The 19,434-nt window shown below is 34.7% G+C and overlaps 1 protein-coding gene across 7 annotated transcripts in view; it reads right to left on the bottom strand.

The window, feature by feature from the left end:
• Positions 1–19,434, bottom strand: part of NBEA (neurobeachin) — a 742,365-nt gene that overhangs the window by 441,289 nt on the left and 281,642 nt on the right. For all 7 annotated transcript variants that reach the window (XM_028837519.2, XM_028837523.2, XM_028837524.2 and 4 more), the window contains one exon: positions 12,528–12,655. In XM_028837519.2, the coding sequence (XP_028693352.1) occupies positions 12,528–12,655 (128 nt within the window). The remainder of the gene's footprint in view (positions 1–12,527; positions 12,656–19,434) is intronic.

Here is a 19,434-nt window from a genome sequence, read left to right as displayed (position 1 = left end):
GGGATTATAGGAATGTGCCACCACACCTGGCTAATTTTTTATTTTTACCTGAGAGGGGGTTTCTCCATGTTGGTCAAGCTGGTCTCCAACTCCCGACCTCAAGTGATCTACCCGCCTCGGCCTCCCAAAGTGCTGGGATTAGAGGTGTGAGCCACCACGCTCGGCCATCATGAAGCTTTTATCCTGTTTTCTTCCAAGAGTTTTAAAGTTTTGGGTCTTACATTTAGGTTTTTGATGCATTTTGAGTTAATTTTTGTATATGGAAAAAGGTGAGGGCCCAAAAACATTCCTTTACATGTGGATATTAAGTTTTCTTAACATGATTTGTTGATAAGACTGTCCTTTCATTATTGAATGGTCTCGGTACCCACATGGAAAATCATTTGACCATATAAGTAAGGGCTGGGTTTTTTGTTTGTTTGTTTTTGTTTTTGGCTAGAGATTCTATTCTGTTGGTCTATTATGTCTGTCTTTACGCCAGTGCCATATTGTCTTGATTTGTGGAGCTACGTAAGTAGAAGTTTTAAAATCAGGTCCTGTGAGCCCTCCAGCTTTGTTCTTTCTTAAGATTCTATTGGTTATTCTGGGTCCCTTGAGATTCCATATGAATTTTAAGAGGGCTTTTTTTCCCCCACACAATAAACTAATTAAATAAGATGATCATGTAATTCTTTTCTTTATTCTGTGTGATGCATTATGTTGGTCAATTTTTATATGCTGAACCATTCTTGCATTTCAGTAATAAAATTTACTTGGTTATGGTATATAATCCTTTTAATATGCTGCCAAATTCAGTTTATAGTATTTTGTTGAAGAATTTTGAATTAATATTCAAAAGGGATATTGGTTTTATAGTTGTCATTTAGTACTGCATCTGGTTTCAGTATCAGGGCAATGCTGACCTCATATTATGAGTTTGCAAATATTCTATCCTGTTCAATTTTTTTTGAATGAGTTTGAGGAGGGTTGGTGTTAATTATTATTAAACATTTGGAAAAATGCAACAGTCAAGTCATCTGATCCTAGACTTTTCCTTCTTGGGAGTTTTTTTTATTATTAATTGAATATCCTTATTTGTTATAGGTCTGTTCATGGTTTGTTTCTTCATGATTAAGTCTGGGTAGGTTGTGTGGTTCCAGGAACTTATTCACTTCCTCTATGTATCTAATTTTTCAGCATAAAATTATTCATAGTATTCTCTTATAATCAATCCTTTTATATTTCTGTGGCATTGGTTATAATGCCTATTCTTTCATTTTTTTACTTTATTTGAATCTTCTTTTTTCTTTCCCTAAATCAAGCTAAAGGTTTTTCAATTTTGTTGATAGTTTCAATAAAATAAACTATTTAGGGGGAGGGGGGAAAATGGCAGATAGGAGGCAAGACTGAATTGCAGCTCCCACTTGGATGGACAGAGCAGAATGTGGAGACTCACGTTATCAACTTTTGCTTCAAGAGGAATATGCCAAGAAAGCCAAGATAATTCACAGACCCTTTGAAGGAAGTGGATTGCTCCTGCAGAACCTGGGAGACAGCCCAAATACGGTGAGTGTCCAACTGTGAAAATGGGAAAGGGGGATCATCTGCCCCTGAATGCACACCCTCAATGGGGAATGTGAGGGTCTAGATCACTGGAAAAGATTCTGACATTACCTGGAACTGAGACAATTTAGAGAGCCAAGCAAAATACAGGGTAGAGGAAGCAGCAGGGAAAAGCCCTGTGGGTTCTCTGGGTCCCCAGGGAAGCCATTTCTGACGTGTCCAGTGGGGTCTTTGGGGAGGGCCGCCAGAAGAACTGGGAAAAGACTACAGGGAGAAGGAAACCTCCAGCTGAATTTTGTAACAATTCCAAAGGAATGTGAAGTTTCCTGGCCAGAACTTGGGGGAAGGCAAGAATTCGGTGTGAAGACCTGACAGGCAGGAGAGGCAAAAGCCCTGCTTGCTTTCCAGGCCATTAGCCTGGGGTGAGTTCTCAGCCCTGCTCACCCACTGCCTGGAAACAAACTTGATGCTGCTGGAAGACGCATGGTGGGAATGAGACCAGCCTTCTGGGTTGAGTGGGAACTGGGTGAGGCCTGTAACTGCCGGCTTTCCTGCACTTCCCTGACAACCTGCTTGACACAGGAGAGGCAGCCATAATCCTCCTGGGAACATAACACCATTGAGCTGGGAACCACACACCCCCATTGCAGCCACAGCAAGCCCAGTTCAAGGGCTCAGAAATGCCTAATCCTGCCCCCACATGATGATCCTTCCTTACCAACCCTGATAGCTGAAGACAAAGATCATATTCTCTTGTGAGATCTAGGGCCCTGCCCGTCTTCCCTATACCAGCACCTGATCCTCCCTATACTATCACAGCTGATGCTCTTTGGAAAGCACCACCTCCTGCCAGCCAGTACAAAACTAGTGCATTAAACAACTACAACTAAGGACCATAAGAGAGCACATTTCCCTCCCCTGCCACCTCCATTGGAGCAGGTGCTGGTATCCACGACTGAGAGAACTGACGATTGTTCACATCACATCTGAAGAACTGTGATGGCTCACATCACAGGACTCTGTACAAACAAACCCCAGTACCAGCCTGGAGCCTGGTAGCCCTGATGGGTGGCTGGATCCAGAAGGAAAAAACAATCACTACAGTTTGGCTAGCAGGGAGCCACACCCCTAGGAAAATGGGGAGAATATGACATTAAGGGAGCACTGTGTGGAACAAAAGAATCTGAAGAGCAGCCTTGAGCCCCAGATGTTCCCTCTGACAAAGCCTATACAAATGGGAGGGAACCATAAAAATAATTCGTATAATATGACAAAATAATAGTCTTTAACATCCCCCCCCCAAAATCACACTAGCTTACTACCAATAGATCCAAACCAAGAAGAAATCCCTGAATTGCCAGAAAAAGAATTCAGGTTGATTATTAAGCTAATCAAGGAGGCACTAGAGAAAGGTGAAGTCTACCTCAAGGAAACTGAAAAAAGATATAAGTTACGACGAGAGAAATCTTCAGTGAAATAGATAGCATACATAAAAAACAATCACAACTTCAGAAAACAAAGGACACACTTAGACAAACGTAAAATGTACTGGAAACTCTTAGCAACAGAACTGAAAACGCAGAAGAAACGAATTCAGAGCTTGAAGATAAGGTTTTCAAAATAACCCAAACCAGCAAAGACAAAGAAAAAAAGAATTTAAAAATGAACAAAGCCTCCAAGTTTGGGATTATGTTAAATGACCAAACCTAGGAATGACTGGCATTCTCGAAGAAGAATAGAAATCTAAAAGTTTGGAAAACATATTTAGGGGAATAATTGAGGAAAACTTCTCCAGCTTTGGTAGAGATCTACACATCCAAATACAAGAAACTCAAAGAACATCTGGGAAATTTGTTGCAAAAACATCATCATCTAGGCACACAGTCATCAGGTTACCTAAAATCAAGGCAAATGAAAGAATTTTAAGAGCTGCAGGGCAAAAGCACCAGGTAACCTATAAAGGAAAACATATCAGATTAACAGCAGATTTCTCAGCAGAAACCCTATAAGCTAGAAGGGACTAGAACCCTATCTTCAGTCTCCTTAAACAAAACAATTATCAGCCAAGAATTTTGTATCCAGAGAAACTAATCTTCATAAATGAATGAAAGATACACTCTTTTTCAGACAAACAAACGCTGAGAGAATTCTCTACTACCAAGCCAGCAAAACAAGAACTGCTAAAAGGAGCTCTAAATCTTGACAAATCCTGGAAACACATCAAAACAGAAACTCTTTAAAGCATGAATCTCACAGAACCTATAAAACAAAATTACATACAAACAAACAAAAAAAAGGATTCAGGCAACAAATGGCACAATAAATGGAATACTACCTCATATCTCAATATTAACATTTAATGTAAATGGCCTAAATGCTCCACTTAAAAACACAGAATTACAAAATAGATAAGAATTCACCAAACAAGTATCTGCTGGCTTTAAGAGACGACTCATCTGACACATAAGGATTCATATAAAATTAAGGTAAAAGGGTGGAAAAGGACATTCCATGCAAATGGACACCAAAAGTGAGCAGGAGTAGATATTCTTATATCAGACCAAACAGGAGAAAAAAATAAAGGGCATCCAAATTGGTAAAGTCAAACTGTCGCTGTTTGTTGAAAACCCTAAAGAAAAACCTAAAGACTCCTCCAAAAAGCTCCTTGAACTGATAAATGAATTCAGCAAAGTTTCAGCATATAAAGTTAATGTATACGAATCAGTAGCTCTGCTATACATCAAGAGCAACCAGGCCAAGAATCAAATCAAGAACTCAACCCCTTTAGCATGGCTGCAAAAAATAAAATAAAGTGCTCAGAAATATACCTAACCAAAAGGTGAAAGTGCTCTACAAGAAAAACTACAAAACACTGCTGAAGGAAATCATAAACACAAATAAAAACACATCCCATGCTCATGGATGGGTAGAATCAATATTGTGAGAATGACCATGACCATACTACCAAAAGCAATCTACAAATTCAATGCAATTACCATCAAAATACAACCATCATACAAAATACAACCAGGACTAGAAAAAACAATCCTCAAATTTATATGGAACCAAAAAAGGGCCCACATAGCCAAAGCAAGACTAACCAAAAAGAACCAATCTGGAGGCATCACATTACCTGACTTCAAATTATACCATAAGGCCATAGTCACGAAAACAGCATGGTACTGGTATAAAAATACGCACACAGACCAATGGAACAGAATAGAGAACACAGAAATAAAGTCAAATACTTACAGCCAACTGATCTTCGACAAAGCAAACAAAAACATAAAGTGGGGAAAGGATACTCTTTCAACAAATGGTGCTGGGATAATTGGCTATTCACATATAGGTGAATGAAACCCGATCCTCATCTCTCACCTTATAAAAAAATCAACCCAAGATGGATCAAGTACTTAAATCTAAGACCTGAAACTATAAAAATTCTAGAAGATAACATTAAGAGAAACCCTTCTAGACACTGGCTTAGGCAAAGACTTCATGATCAAGAATCCAAAAGCAAATACAACAAAAACCAAGACAAATATGAGGGACTTAATTAAAGAGCTTCTGCACAGCAAAAGGAACAGTCAGCAGAATAAACAGACAACCCACAGAGTGGGGAAAAATCTTCACAATCTATACATCTAACAAAGGACTAATATCCAGAATTTAAAAGGCACTCAAACAAGTCAGTAAGCAAAAAACAAACAATCCCATCAAAAACTGGGTTAAGGACATGAATAGACAATTCTCAAAATAAGATATACAAATGGCCAACAAACATATGAAGAAATGCTCAGCATCACTAATGACCAGGGAAATGCAAATCAAAACCACAATGAGATACCACTTTACTCCCACAAGAATGACTATAATCAAAAAATCAAAAAACAATAGATGTTGGCATGGATGCAGTGAACACGGAACACTTGTATACTGCTGATGGGAATGTAAACTAGTACAACCACTAAGGAAAAGTCTGGAAATTCTTCAAAGAACTAAAAATAGAATACCATTTGATCCAGCAATCCCACTACTGGGTATCTACCCAAAGGAAAAGAAGTCATTATATGAAAAAAATACTTGCACACACATGTTTACAGCAGCACAATCTGCAGTTGCAAAAATATAAAACCTGACCAAATGCCCATCAATCAAGTGGATAAAGAAATTATGATATATATGTATGATTGAATACTACTCAGCCAGAAAAGGAATAAATTAATAGCATTCTCAGCAACCTGGATGGAGCTAAAGACTATTATTCCAAGTGAAGCAACTGAGGAATGGAAAACCAAACATCGTTATGTTCTCACTCATAAGTGGGAACTAAGCTATGAAGATGCAAAGGCATAAGAATGATACAATGGACTTTGAGGACTCGGGGGAACGGGTGGGAGGGGGTGACTGATAAAAGACTACAAATTGGGTTCAGTGTATACTGCTCAGGTAATGGGTACACCAATATCTCATGAATCACCACTAAACAACTTACTCATGTAACCAAATACCACTTGTTTCCCAAAAACCTATTTTTTGGAAATACAGTTTTTTATATTCAAAGAATAACAATAATCACCTATTGGTTATGTTGAATTTTTTCTATTGCTTTTCTATTCTCTATTTTGTTTAGCTCTGCTCTGATTTTTACTGTTTCTTTTCTTCTATTAGCTTTAGGCTTGGTTTGTTCTTTTAGATCGTTGTTTTGAGGTTTTTTAAAATGTAAATATATATAACAATAAACTTCCCTCTTAGCTTTACTTTACCCTCATGCCATAGTTTTGGTATGTTGTGTTTCAGTTTTCATTTATTTTCTAATTTCCATTGTGAGTTCTCCCTGACCATCAGTTATTCAAAATATGTTGTTTTGTTTTTAAGTGTTTATGGAGTTTCAAAATTTCCTTCTAGTTTTTATTTTTATTATTCAAAATATGTTGTTTCATTTCTAAGTATTTATGGAGTTTTAAAATTTCCTTCTACTTTTTATTTCTAGTTTCATTCCATGGTGATTAGAAAAGATACTCTGTTAAGATTTTAATCATTTTAAATGTATTAAGACTTGTTTAATGACGTAACATATGGTCTAACCTAGAGGAAGCTCCATATACACTTGAGAAAAATGTATATTTTGATATTATTGGGTGAAGTATTCTTTATAGGTCTGTCAAGTCCAATTGGTCTGTAGTGCTGTTCAAGTCATCTATTTCCTTATTTGCCTTTTACCTGGTTGTTTTATCCATTATTGAAATTGAGATATGAATGTCTCCCACTATAATTGCAGAACTTTTGCCCTTCAAGTCTGTTAATATTTGCTTCTTATATTTAGGAATGCACATGTTTGGTACATATAAATTTATAATTGTTATATTTTCTTTGTGAATTAACCTTTTTATCCTTATATATTGTTCTTCTTTGTCTCATGTAACAGTTTCAAAAGTTTATTTTGTCTTATATTAATATAACTATCCCTGTTCTGTTTTGGTTACTATTTGGACAGAATATCATTTTCTACTCTTTCACTTTAAACCTCTGTGTGCCCTTAGATTTAAAGTGAGCGTCTCTTAAAGACAGCACATAGTTAGTTCCTGATTTTTTATCCATTCAGCTAATCTATGTTTTTGATTGAGGAGTTTTTATCCATTTACATCCTGAATAATTACTGAAAGGGGAAGAACTATTTTAATTTTGTTGTTTTCTGTATGTCATTGCATTTTTGTCCCTTATTTCTTCCCGTACTTCCCTCCTTTGTGTGTAGCTGAATTTTGTTGTGATGTGCTTTCTCTCTTGTTCTTGTGTGTAATTTCTGTAGATATTTTCTTTGTGGCTATCATGTGGATTATATAAAACATATTAAAGTTATAACAATTCATTTTAAACTGAACAACTTAACTTCAATCGTATATAAAACTTTGTTCCTTTACAGCTCAGTCATTTGCACAAGTTATGTTACTTATGTCACAAGTCGTATCTTTATATATTGCTTACCCAGTAGCATAGATTCATAGGTTTGCTTTTACATTTTTGGATTTTAATCTTTTAAAACAATAGAACCAAAATTATAATAATAAAGTTTTATATTTGTAATATGTCTATTGCAGACCTTATTTTCATATGGCTTTGATTTAATGTTTAGAATCCCTCCTTTTGAGTTCAAGGACTCCCTTTTGCATTTCTCATAGGTTAGATCTAGTAGTAATAAATGCTCTCAGCTCTTGTTTATCTGGAAAATTCTTAATTTCTTCTCCATTTTTAAAGGACAGTTTTGCTGGAGGTAGTATTATTGGTTGACAGTTTCTTTTTGTTTTGTTTTGCTTTTTACTTCATGCGCTTTAAATATATCATCCCACTGCCTTCCAGCATGCATGGATTGTACTAAGAAACCTGGTGATAACTTATAGAGGCTCATTGTACATTACAATTTTCTCTTGCTTTTTCCGAGATTATTTTTGACTTTCAATAGTTGGATTAAAATGTGTCTGTGTGTGTGTGTGTCTGAATTTATCCCATGGGAGCTTGTTGAGCTTCAGTTCATATGTCTGACTCCTAAAATTTGAGAAGTTTTTTAGCCATTATTCCTTCACATATGCTTTCTGCCCTTTTCTCTTTCTTCTCCTTATGCAACTACCATAATACCTCAAGCAACACATCTGCTTCGGCCTCCCAAGAAAGAAAAATAATATTCTATTCAAGTACAAGGGAAAAACACTGAATATTTATGATGTACCAGAATCTAAGTTAGGTAATAAACAATAAGATATTTCCTATTTCAATAAGTATAAAATACTTTTATTAATATTACATAAGTAAAATACCATAGGAGCACAGAAGTCGTGACATTAATTTGCTTAATGAGCCTGAAATGGACTCAAAGGATGAGTATAATTCAGGGAGATTAAAAAAAAAAAAAAAAGGATTCAATGCAGAAAGAAGAGCTGTACAAAAACAAGGAAATGTGATAGTACGTGAACCTCTTTACAGGTTTAGGAAATGTTTTTTTATAGGAAGAAGATAAAGACTAGTTGGGTCTGGAAGGGAGGGTTATGACCAAATTATGAGGGATACTGAAAGTCATTCTTTTATAGAACTATAGTTTCAGCTGGGCACGGTGGCTCAAGCCTGTAATCCCAGCACTTTGGGAGGCCGAGGCGGGGGATCACGAGGTCAGGAGATCGAGACCATCCTGGCTAACACGGTGAAACCCCATCTCTACTAAAAATACAAAAAACTAGCCGGGCGAGGTGGCGGGCGCCTGTAGTCCCAGCTACTTGGGAGGCTGAGGCAGGAGAATGGCGGGAACCCAGGAGGCGGAGCTTGCAGTGATCCGAGATCGCGCCACCGCACTCCAGCCTGGGTGACAGAGACAGATTCCGTCTCAAAAAAAAAAAAAAAAAAAAAAAGAACTATGGTTTCTAGAGTTTTGGGTTGTATGAACTAGCCAAAATTTAAAGGATCATATTTTAGGGTTGTCAGCTTTTTATACTGCCAAGTTACTGGCATTTAAAAAACAAAACTCAAAACCTAAAAATCGATCATTTGCTGTCATCATTTTATAAAGAAAAGTCATTTTAACATCAGCAAAGAAAGACATAAATATTACATCCATATAGATTAAAAAGTAGGATGTATTAAAATTCTTTGAGCGTAGAAAGTTACAAGATATAATTGTATTCTGCCAAGGGAACACAAAATGAACTTTTAAATATCTAACCTGTTCCAATATTTCATTTCTAGCATAGTTACATTAAAAAAGAAAATCCAAGTTCACCTGGATGCACTAATAACAATGAAGGCTTATTCTTAATGGTCTTTCCACTCAATTCAGAATATCTGAGGTAAACAGAGAAGCTAAAAAAAAAATAGCTCTCAATTACTCTGTCATTTTTCTCTGTGCATTGATGAGAAGAAATAAATAAGAAACAATTTGAATGTGTGGCCATGGAAGATTCTGGAAAGTAGCTACACACAGGGGTTCCTGATTTTCCAATACAGAGCAGTTAACGTAAAATTGCCACAAACTGTCACTTAAGAACCAGTAACATGAGTCTTATAACTTAATTGTGCCTTTGCTCTGGCGGCTAGAAAACTTGTATAGAATTTGTCTTAGTTTTAGTAACAGTGCAGGACTCACTACTAACATTATTACATGACTAACTTTATTCCTTGTTTTATTTCATTATGTCTTTGGTCAGTATTTATACATTTCTGTAAAACCTATCAAATCGTTTTAGGAAAAGATAGATAGCAACAGAAAAAATAAAAGGCTTTTATCTTGTAGGGAATGAGGAAACATTTAAGATTTGTTTTTTTCAATGATGTTTATTGAACTTCTTTATTTTAACAAAGTAACACATGTTACAGAAAAGCATGAAAATAAAAATATCAATAACCAGCATTCTTGCCCCTCAACAGCATCTAACTACAGGAAATCAAAAGAATTAAAAGCAAAAAAAGGAACTCAAGAAGGACCAACTGATAACCTGGTACCTTTCAGACTCCGTAACTATGATGCCACCACTTTCAGCTAACATAATATTTAGGCTACTGTGGAAGGTTTTTATACATGGCTTGATATAAAATTTGTAATGTTAATAATATTTGAAAAACTAGCCTCTAAATATTGTTTTCGGAAATTATTCATTCTCATGAAGTAATTGTAAATATTAAAGTTGAAGGAGAAAAGAGCTAAAGAAAAACCAAATTTTCACCTCAAATGTTTGCATTAATAGTAATGCTAATGACAAAATAAATAAATTTAGAAGGAAAAGTAAATGGAGGGAAAACAAACTTTGGATAAACAGAGTTTGAGGTATCCCTGGAGTATAAGGGTTTAGATGTCTATGCTAGGTAACTTCAACTATGTCTGGAATTCAGAAGTCTGGGTTGAGCTGTTACAGGAGTTAGGTAGAAGCAGGGAACATAACGCTTTCAAACGTGTGTCCTCATAAATATGAGGAAGTGGCTTTATAGCAGCAGGAGTAAGACCAGGTATACACAACTACCTCACTGACCCCATTAGAAGAATATGTGCCCTGCAAGTGGTCAGTAGGCCATCTAGTCTCATTTCCCACTCTACCTTTTATAGCACATATCCTATTTAATTTTAATTATTGGTTTTTATGTCTTTTTGCTCATTCAACTGTAAGCTCCATAAGGAATATTTCTCCTGTTTTGAATGAATGAATGAATATATGATTTTGTGTAACCAATCATACACATCTAGAACAAAGCTATATAAATTATACACACAATCTGTGGCCAAGCAATAGTTTTTAAGCTTCCAAGAACTTGTAAAGTTCATTTTGGGGCTGCTTTAAATTAGCACGGTTCTTCTCAGAATCCCATTCTTCAGAGCATTTAATACTTCGCTTTCTAGGTGCGAGTATCATAATGACAATAGTAGCATCCAGGGTGACATTCCTACTTAACACATCAGCAGCCTCCCTACAACACACTAGTTAAAGCCAAATAACCCACTACTTCTCTGGCCCTAATATTCGACTACTGTCCTTCTGGTTCACATGAGACTGGCATTTTTCCTGTTGGTAGATCATACCAAGAACATCTTTCTATCCTCATTTTAGGGTCAATGTACTGACTGTTCTCTCTGCACAGAACACTCCTCTTCTAATAAGCTATAAGGCACTTATTAAGGAAGTTTTATTACTTACTATGTAAGTTTTTGCTCAAATGTAACTTTTACCATGAGGTCTATTTAAAATTGACCACTCTCTTTAAACTTCAACCTAACCTTGCCATTCTGTAATCCCAATTCTCTGTGTGTTGTATTTATCCTTTTACATAACATTTGCTATATTCTAACACCCTATATAATTTAATTATTCATTTTGTTTAATGCTTATTGATTTTGTGTCCTCGTAAGAATATATGCTCCATCTGAAGAAAAGGATCTTTGTCTGTTTACTTATATATCAAAAGTATGTAACATAGTACTTAGCCCAGAAGGTACTCAGTACTTTTGGAAACCTGAGAAGCTCATTATGTGACAATATTCTAAGAGCTTCAAATGCACTGCATAATTTAATCTTCACAAGAACCCTAAAGTGCTATCATTGACTCCAATTTATAGAAAGGAAACTAAGATACAAAGTGGCTAAGTAATTCACAAAGGCCACAAAGTTAAGAAAGTAGTTGAACTAGGATTCAAAGTCTGCTCTAAGATGCTGAGTCTTCCTAATAGTAACACTAAGTAGAAGCAGTTGTGACGATAACAGAACAGGCACAGGAAAACTCTCTTTCTTCTGCAGTAAACAGGAAGTGAAAAGCAAAAAAGATATACAAGGATGCTAAATCCCAGGACTACTTGAAATGGCATCTAAAGCCGTTATTCACCTACAGATCATCTTGATATTGTCTAATTCTTTCTGAAGCTCAGAAATATTTGTAAAACAACATTTTTTAAAAAGAAATAAGATTTTGATTAACCATATTTTTCAAAGCCACTCACCTAGTAAATTTATCTCATTTGGCTCCTTACTCTATTTAAGCTGCTGTTGAGGAGACAACGGCTTCATCAATTCTTTAAGTATTTCTCTAGATTTTTAATGTCTTCTTAGTTAAGGATTCTCACACTACAAATGTTATGTGAATAAGAAAATCACTTAAAGATGCATGGCTCTCAGAGTCACAAGGAAATGTCAGAGATCACTGCTTAATAAACAGGTTATCTTAATGACAGGATATACGTCAGCCCTGATAAATGGATTAAAGAGCCAAAGCCTCCCATTCTGACACCTTTTCAATGTTCTTCATCTTCAAAGTTCTCTTATTGGTATTGACCATGCAAACATGTTATTTAAAAAAAAATGAGTGACGAGAAAACATATTGAATATCTTATTAAAATTTGTGAAGTAATGCCTTTACATTCTTTTGGAAATATATATTCCTCTAGAAGCACAAATTATGCCATGATTAATACATACATTATAGGAAACTAAAGTAATTAGAATAGAGAGAGAAATCATACCTTCTATCAATAGCTCTTGTCCATGACTGCCAAGAAGTGTACGAGATAGGAATGGGGCAAAGTCTACAAAAATTTCACGAAGAAGAGGAGCAACTTTTTCTAAAGCTCTTTCAAGTTTTGCAGTGATGCTGTTGAAATTAAGACATAAAAACTAATAAATATAATTCAATATAAAATGTCAAATAAACTTTACTTCTAAACTAAAATCTTATAAATCATAAATGTCCTTTCTATCCCATGGAATAATAGCAAGCTTCATGTATAAGGGACACCCCGTACAGTTTCACATATAGTCATAAGGCTACTGAAAGTTTTCAGCTAAATTGGAATGACTATACTATGAAAAAGATTGGGGTTATGCCACCCAAAAGGGCCAAAGACTGTTCATAGCTCTATGAGTGTCATGTAAACGAGTTCTTGTATGCCTTCTCTATGTATCTATCCATCAAAGAAGATGATTTTGAACACTGACAATGTGGGTCACCGTGCCAGTTACAAATAATTTAACTCTTGTTCTCAAGGAGGTATTACCTGAAATCTGGACAAATAAGGGAATAACTGAAATTCACTGTAATACAGTTGAATGCTGTGCCAAACTAGGCATTTTCCATTTCATAAGCCCATTTACTTTTCTTTACAAGCTGCTGTATTACTATATAGTTCACTGTTGAATGTTAATAGTCATACATAAGCACTATTTGACATTCTTAAAAATACTTTGGTACATGTAAAAGTAAAAAATGGGGATGAAGAAAATATTTCTGCTCAGACAAATGAACAACACAGTAACAGATTTATCTGTCTTAGATAAAAAAAAAGTGCTTTGGCGTAAGACTGCTTAGACTAGAATCCTGGCTCTATCATACACTAGCTAGGTCACTTTAGGCACATTAGGCTTTCTATGTCTGCAAAATGAAGATGATTGCAGTACCTACCCAGTGAGGATTAAATCAGCTAAGGAATGTAAACTACACAGAAAAGCACCCAGCACACAGTGAGAGGTCAATAATGTTCACTTTTTTCAATCTACTTTGAACACACCCATATTTACACTCACAAAATGTGATTCTGATACATTAAACAAATCAAAATCAATATATTAGATGAGCACACATTCTTCTACACAGAAGATATGTACAGTTAGCAATTAAACAATGTTACAAAATAATACAAGTTCTGCCACAATGCCAGGTAACATTGTGTTACACATGAGGCAAACATTTATAAATGAAAAAAAGGTAATTAACCATAAAATAATTTGTAATATATTACTAAGGTTTAAAACTAAACTATGGCATCTTTTTAATTTTTTAAGCAATTAAATAGTTATTAGAGAATAATATTGGATGACTTCTTTCCTAAATTGGAAACAGCCAAGTTTCAAATCTTTGAGCACTCTAAGTCTCACCATCAGCACTTCTGTTTAACTCTGTCTCCTATTACCTGTGTCAACAGCTCTAGAGAAAGGAGAAAGCATGGAGAAAACTCAAGTTTGGTCACTGCCACATATATTTAGAAAATTCTGGAGGAACAATTTTCCATAAGAAAAAGGGATTTGAAGGGGATTTGGCAGACTTACTGAAATTAAGAGATTTCAATAGTCTTTCCTACTCTGTAATTCCTAAAGCAAGGACCTCCTGAAGACACTGCTTCTCAAGCTTTGGTGTGGATCAGAATCACCTGGAGAGTCCATTTAACCAGACTGCTGAGTCCCACCCTAGTTTCTGATTCAGCAGGACTGTGTGTACAGCGAGCATTTGTTAGAAGTACAAATTCTCGGTGGTGTTGATGCTACTGATCCAGGAAACACACTTTGAGAATGACTGTTTTAATGAGAGTATTTACTATTAGAAAGAATTAACAAAGAAGCCAGCAAAAGAAAGGCCACCTGAAGTCACTGAATAAGCATAATCACAGGAAGTTATCTGTTAGTGAATACAAAGAGATTCTTTTTTGAATCTACAATTTCATTAATTCCTTCAAATCTCTAAACTCACGTCCTACAGCTCTTCCCAGCTAAACTAATTCCCTCTACTAAGAAATGGTGAAAATGGTAAGAGTGAGTTTATTAAAAGGAGAAAAATCTAGATATAATAGTTTCTGATGCTCAATTCTAAATGAAGTATGATTATTTTTCTTAAGATTAATAAGTGAGAGTAAAATTATTTTAGAAAAATTATTGATTCATGGAGGTTTGCATCATAGCTATTGGATTTAATGGACTATTATTGAGTTAAAGCCAGGAACATTTTTTATCCCAGTTTGAGAACTTTCTCCCCTATTTTACAGATTTCTGTGTGATTTTAGAGGCTTCAGAATTACAAAAATACTGTTACTGGTGATTAAGTTAAATATGAAATAGAAACTTCAATTAATCCGAGCAACTGATTACTTCTGTCTGTAAGTATGTATAAATAGACATTATTTCCAATTATCTTGACTTAAGGGTAATAGTTATTTCTCATTAAGTGAATCCCTATTAAGATTTTTTACAAATATTTTCTTATAAAATTTATTAGAATATTAAATGTTGCTCTTACATATCATCCTGCAATGAGAATTTTAATTTTCTAATGGCGGCAAAGAATATAATATTTTACTCAGCAAGAGATTAGAAGTTTTATGTATATAAACCATTATCAAATAATTCTGCTGGAATTACAACAGCAAAATATTCTAAATGGAAAAACTTCATCCTCATTTTTCACAGTGAAGAAAACAGTTTTTGTTGTTGTTGCTATTTAGAGTCCCCACAATGTATTTCAAACAAGGTTATAAATGCTGTATACATTCGCTTCATTGTTACACAATTTAAATTCTGAAAGAAAATGGTACGAACACAAACTTCATCCTAAGACCCTCCTTTATCACCTGAAAATAAGGATTAATTACAAAAAATACCCAAAAAAAGACATATTGTGGCTATATTGTCATTTTGTTATTTCTGTTCTCATCTCAAAGAAACACACAACATAAAACTCCTTTTCCCCAATTCCAAGACACATATGAGACAGCTACCTGTTAATATGTTAAAAAAAAATTAAAAGCTATGTTAATGTGAGAAAAGCCCATGCCCTTAAGTCCTATAAAAATAAATAAAATTTTCTCCTTAAAATAAAAATACAAAGAACATATAGCCACCAGAATAAAACCAGGTATTCTTCAGCAAATAATTTTGTAAGAAAAACTGGCATAATGTACTGACTTTAGAGGAAAATTCTAAAGAGTAATTTTTCAATTTTCTCTAAAAGTTTATTTTCATTTATTCAAAAACATTCATTTAGGCTGGGCACGGTGGCTCACACCTATAATCCCAGCGCTTTGGAAGACTGAAGGAGAATGGCTTGAGTGCAGGAGTTCAAGACCAGCCTGGGCAACATGGTGACACCCTGTCTCTACCAAAAAATTAAAAAATTAGCGAGGTTTGGTGGTGGGCACCTGTGATCCTAGCTACTCAAGAGGTTGAGGCAAGAGGATCGCTTGAGCCCAGGAGGTCAATGTTGCAGTGAGCTATGATCATGCCACTACACTCCAGCCTGGATAACAGAGCAAGACCCCTATTTTGCAACAAAAAACAAAAACAAAAAAACTGTTTATTTAGTCTAAGACATTTTATGCACAGAAGTAATACAAAAGTGTATTTCCCTAAGTAGGGGAATCTGCCCTGCACAGTCTGAGTGAGTTTATAATCTTATACTCTAATAACTTAATATTTGGTTAAGTTCTTGGGCTCTAACCACAGACTTTATCAAGTGTGGGTTGAAAAGCATACAATTTCAAGCCACTCATTCTATTCTCCCCAGTCTATTTTTTCCCCTTAAGTCACACTAATGAAGTGTTTAAGATGCTTGATTGATAACTATTTTGAATTTGGCTAGTTTTCTTAATAGTAAGTATAAACTCTTAAGAAAAAGAATTAAATTACTGGAACTGGAGGCCATTATCTTAAGTGAAGTAACTCAAACAGAAAGGCAAATAGCACATGTTCTCACTTATAAGTGGGCGCTAAATAATATGTACACATGGACAGAATATGGAATGATAGACACTGGAGGTTGATGACTTGGAAGGGTTGAAGGGTGGAAAGCGGGAGTGAGAGGTAAGAAATTACTTAATGGGTACCATGTACATAATTCAGGTGATGAATACACTAAAAGCCCAGACTTCACCACTACGCAATATATCCACAAAACAAAATTGCACTTATATCCCTTAAATTTACACAAATCAAAAATAAATAAATAAATAAAAAGAAAGAGAATTACTTATTTCCATGAAGAAAAGTCCTGTTGCAACTTGAGAAATTATAAACCACTCTTGCAAAATTACCAACTCAAAACAAAATATTCAAAAGAAGTAATAAGGCTTTAGATGAAATTCTATAGCTCCAATGATTAGATTAAAACAATATGACTTAAAACACAAAAGCTTACAATTATGGTTTTTAAAAACTGCAATCATGTTTGGCTTTTACCTGTATTGAGGAAGTCTCATTCAGTTAATTCTAAGAAATTCATATGAATAAAAATATAATCCATGGAAAAAATAATGTATGAAAACCCATGGCTTAATTATTATTAAATCTTGCCAAATGTAACTGGCCTCAAGAAATATCCAAGGCCATGGTAATTGTAAGTACACAGATTAGTTAAAAAAAATGAAAATTTTTCTCTCCTGTCATCTAAATGAATCCCCTGATAAACATAGTTCATAACAAAGTGATCTTTTCTTAATGGTATATGTTTTAGAATTCTAGAAAAATATAATAGTTCTACTCTTATTTAGGGCCCTACATACATTGTGTATTCTATTTTAACAAACTCCCTTATGTTTGTGCTACTTCATAAAGTCATTTTTACTTACTTTTGATTTTATTTACTTTTTGTCTTCTCCTAGGTCTTTAGCACAATGTCATAAATATAACAAACAATAATTTGATTTGAAAGATTAGTGCTTAAATTTCCTATTTCTTAAATCATATAAAATAGGTAGTTATAATAAGAAAACATAGAATAAAAAGAAATAATCATATACCCTTAAGTATTGTACCTAAAAGATTTACTCAGACATAAAAGAAATTATTACATTAGTGAATTCTACAGATTTTTATTAATTGAATGCTCCTATGTAAATGAGGAAACGTAGGCATCAGTAAGTGAACTGATTGGGTTTAGGTAAACACAGATGAAAAGACAAGATTAAGAGAGTATTAATGATAGAACAACCATACATTGTAATGTTAAATTCTTATCAGCTATATATTATGACTAGGAATTGACACGGAATTCAAATACTTTATCTGTTGTCACTAAATTTCTAATATTAAATATAATTTAACATACTAAAATAGCTGATGAGTAAATGTATCCTAAATCTGCAAAACTGTGACATAATTACCTACTGACAATTTTATTAAGTTATAGCTTTCTAAGGTTGTGGCCACTACGGAAAACATGATATTGAAAAAAAATGCTTACTTATTTTATTTCCCTATGATCTTATAAATTTAAAACTGGCATTTTCTCTTTATTACTCCTAAACAGAATTATTTTCAAATGCATGATGAAAAGGTTAAAAAAGCAGATAAAGTTATAGAAGACTAAGAAATTGAAGCTAAATAGAATATTTTTATAAGTAAGAAGTTTACTGCTTTATATCGTAAACTAAATTCCAAGTAAACACTTTTCAAGTTTTAAGATGTGTAATGCCTACGTGAGCATGATGATGCACACCTCTAGTCCCAATAACTTGGGAAGCTGAGGAAGGAAAATCACTTGAGCCCAGGAATTCAGAGCTATTGTGTGGCATGATCACATCTGTGAATAGCCATTATGTAATGCTTTTGGGGGATGCCCTTAGACAATTAGAAAAGTTGTTTGGAGTGCACTAATTACAAAAGTAAAAAAAAAAATTGATGTAGAACAATTCCTTCTTTCCAATCAACCACTTAAATGACACAAAAGTTAACTATAGTGAAATAAAAATACAAACTCAAGAATGTAAGTCTAACTAAAACCAAACAACAAATCTAGTGATAAAAAGGGTAAGGCTAATTGTGTCTTAAATACTTGACATGAAAATTGTAACAACATTTATCCTCTTAAATAAAATATTTAGCATATTAAAAAAAAATTTTAATGTAGTGGGAGCTGTGGTGTCTCACCAAGATCCTCTTTTAGGATAGAGACATTCTTTCCCTGGAGAGTTCTGAGAACTGTGGGGTGATGGCTCACAGTTGAAACCCTCCCTATAGAAGGGAGCTGCTTCACCCAAGGTTAAGCCCCCTCATTAGGAGCAGTGTGGATTCAAACAATGGTCAATTAGAAGGACAAAAAAAAAAAAAAAAGAAACCCCAGCTCCTTTGACCCAATTGAGGACACCTCTGAAGCCATTCCAATTTCAGAGCTTTCCCATGGAGTGGGCTGGAATATCTCTTACAATTGCACCACTTTTCCTTCAGACCAGTCTTCCACTGCCACTTAGTTATAGGTGGTGTTATCAAGAATATTCCCCAGTAAAGCACCTACGGAATTTGTTTTCTGGAATAGCAGTTAATGAGTGTTTTGTAGTATAGTATTTAGTTAAATATAATATTTTTGAATATATAAATTGAAAAATCAATTAAGAATTTGAACTTTTAAAATGAAATGGACTTCTATTTCAGATGCAGAAAACTGGAGTCATTCCCACAAAAATCATAAGAAAAAGCCAGACAATCTAAAGAATTATAACTTTTTTAGGCCTCATCAGAGAGCTGAGGTTGCCAAGCAATCAAACAGCTTGAAATCTGAGGACAGGAACCTCCAAGAAGAGTCAGGATGCATGAACTTTCTAACGTGAGGCAGAAAACAGGAAGAAGCAGCACTGGGCACCACATTAAGTTGGCAAGAAAAAATCAGCTAAATTT

This window comes from Macaca mulatta, chromosome 17 (assembly GCF_049350105.2).
Source record: "Macaca mulatta isolate MMU2019108-1 chromosome 17, T2T-MMU8v2.0, whole genome shotgun sequence".
NCBI classification, from domain to species: Eukaryota; Metazoa; Chordata; class Mammalia; order Primates; family Cercopithecidae; genus Macaca; species Macaca mulatta.
The sequence above is the reverse complement of the archived record's forward strand: the minus strand, read 5'-3'. Positions and strand labels throughout refer to the sequence as shown.